Here is a 2,467-nt window from a genome sequence, read left to right on the forward strand (position 1 = left end):
TTGGTGTCCACGTAGTACACCAGGATGTCCTCCATGTCCACAGTCTGATCGCCCACTTTGGGAGAGAACGTGTTCTGGTTGGTGAACAGGGGCAGAACCTTGACCTGCAGAGACCAGAGGACACGAGTCTGTCAGGGACATCTTCTGAAGCTCCGCCCACCCGCCCAGGTGTACCACTTACGTCCTTCTCCATGTAGTAGGCCATGTGGGCCAGGTTGATGTCCTTGTTGTCCTCAGGCTTCTTCACGTCCACCACGATGCGCCGGGCTTCTGGGTCGTACTGGAAACGAGAGAGCAGTTAGCGAAGCTCCGGGGCGGTTCTGGAGCGGGTCCGACTGTGGGGGCGGGGGCTCACCTGAATCTCTTTGACCAGGCTCCTGTCAAAGCCGTAGCGGTCTCTGATGGCGTCCCCGATGGCGCTGTTGGGAGGACAGACTGGTGAGGTTCTGGTGGTGAGCGGGTCGGGCGGAGCGGACCGGAGGTACTCACCTCTGCAGTTGGCCTTCATCCAGTTTGGTCGGCACCGGCTTGTGTTTCAGCTGCAGACGAACCCAGCTGCAGAACAGAAGCGGGTCAGAGCAGAACCAGCAGCAGCAGTCCGTCCAGAACACGCGGTACTTACAAGGTCTCCACCAGCTCGGGACACGTGATGCTTTCCTTGTCGCCCTTGTCGGTCCTGCGGACCCCGGCGCTGTTCACGCACCAGCACTCTGCGGTGCCGTTGCACTGCTTGGCCCGGAATTTACCGTCGTTCTCGCACTCCGGGTCGTAGATCGGGTCGTTGTTGGTGAAGGCCGACTCCACCGGCTTGCCTCCGATGGTGCGGGTGCCCAGGTTGTTCTTGGCCCGGTACATCTCCGCCTTCATCAGGATGCACTTCGGAACCACTGGGGGTCAGAACCATTCAGTTAATGTCAAACCTTAGAGGTCCAGACCAGAACCAGAACCAGAACCGGAACACTTACAGACAGAGCAGTTCAGGGTTTTTTTCTCACCAGCACCGACCAGAATCGTGCACTGACAACCAGAGCCAACTGGGTCGCAGGTGGCCCACTTCATGGACTGACACACACCTGGGGGGACAAGAAGGTGGACCATGAGCTCAGTGCAGACCTGCAGGGTCCGCTCCAAGGCCTACAGGTGAGGTGAACACCTGGGCGTTGGTTCCCCACCCCCACCTCTCCACACCTGAACGGTTCCGTCCAGGCCCACTGACAAACAGAACTTTACTCACACTGAGCTGCAGCCAGGGAGCAGAAGGCAGCCAGGCCCAGAAGAACCAGAACCTTCGTCATGACTTCGGTCCTGGATCGATTAAAGTTCCCTTGGTTCCGTCAGAAAACTGATCAACACTTCCGTCTTCAGCTGATCAAGGTGTGTCCCGGAAGAACTGCGCGCGCACCCAAAACAACCACGAGCACGTCCGTCTCTAACCGTCACGAGCTTCTTCTCCAACTGAACCGAACTTTACCTGCACGTTTATAAAACCAGCCGCGGTGACGTCACCCGCACTTACGTCGGAGGGAAGGTGAGACTGACCTGTTTCCGGTATGACCATATTTGTCTCGTTTCGGTGTTTCTGTTTTCCAGAGAAGTAGAAAAACTGAAGAAACTAATGGGAACATAATCTGAGCTGCACGGGATTATTTATGTTTAAATTTATTAGATCAATAAAGTAATTCAGATTTAGGCGGATTATTTATGTGGTAATTTGTGCGCCTGTTAGCGAAATATCTGCTGATCCTCTGACTGATTGAAACTCTGAAAAAGATTGTTGGACACCATCTAACTTTGGCTGCATCTAAGATGGCCGCCACAGCTAATGGACCTCACATGCAGGACGTGCAGGAAGCTCCAGGTTGGACTCTGGTCCGTCCTGAACCTGGACTCGGGCTGTCTCTCGTTTTGTCTTCACAGAGACTTGTCTCAGAGCGTGAGCACGTGACGTGACAGAAACTCGTTGTTTCCTCTGTGAGCGTGACGAGGCCGCAGAAACTGAGCTTCCAGGTGAGTCACCTCCGCCTCTCACACAACACAGCCTCCAGGTGAGGAGCACTGCTGTAGGTCGTCGGTTAGAAACCCTGAAGCAGCTGCCCCTGAGCACAAACACCTGTTCAGGTGTGTTGCTGCAGCATGTCCAGAGGTGCTGAATGTTTGTTCAAGGATTCAAAGTTCTTTATTTGTCATACAGATGATCACATGTGGTGGAACAAAATTATGTCCACAGGGTCCCAGTTACATCCAACAATAAAATGTAAAAGAAAAACAGTAATAAGGTCAAAGATATGAACTAAGACAAACATGAACAAAATATACACAAAGAACTAATAGCATTACGTGGAACAGCAGCACGAACATGAGTCTGTGTGAGCAGAGGAGCACGCATGAACACCAATATAAAACAGATCAGCAGCAACATGAAACAGATCAGCAGCAACATGAAACAGATCAGCAGCAACATGAAACA

The 2,467-nt window shown here is 52.9% G+C and overlaps 1 protein-coding gene across 1 annotated transcript; it reads right to left on the minus strand.

Moving 5' to 3' along the window:
* LOC119416415 (epithelial cell adhesion molecule) lies at nucleotides 1-1,457 on the minus strand (the record flags this gene model as incomplete). The annotated part of the gene is given in 7 exon segments (XM_037683655.1): nucleotides 1-104; nucleotides 182-280; nucleotides 356-419; nucleotides 490-555; nucleotides 623-887; nucleotides 966-1,073; nucleotides 1,235-1,457. Coding segments are annotated over 7 exon segments (767 nt in total), but the record flags the coding sequence as incomplete, so codon positions are not given.
* Between the last annotated feature and the right edge of the window lie 1,010 nt (nucleotides 1,458-2,467).

Source organism: Nematolebias whitei, chromosome 10, assembly GCF_014905685.2.
Source record: "Nematolebias whitei isolate Nwh7 chromosome 10, NemWhi1, whole genome shotgun sequence".
Classification (NCBI taxonomy): Eukaryota; Metazoa; Chordata; class Actinopteri; order Cyprinodontiformes; family Rivulidae; genus Nematolebias; species Nematolebias whitei.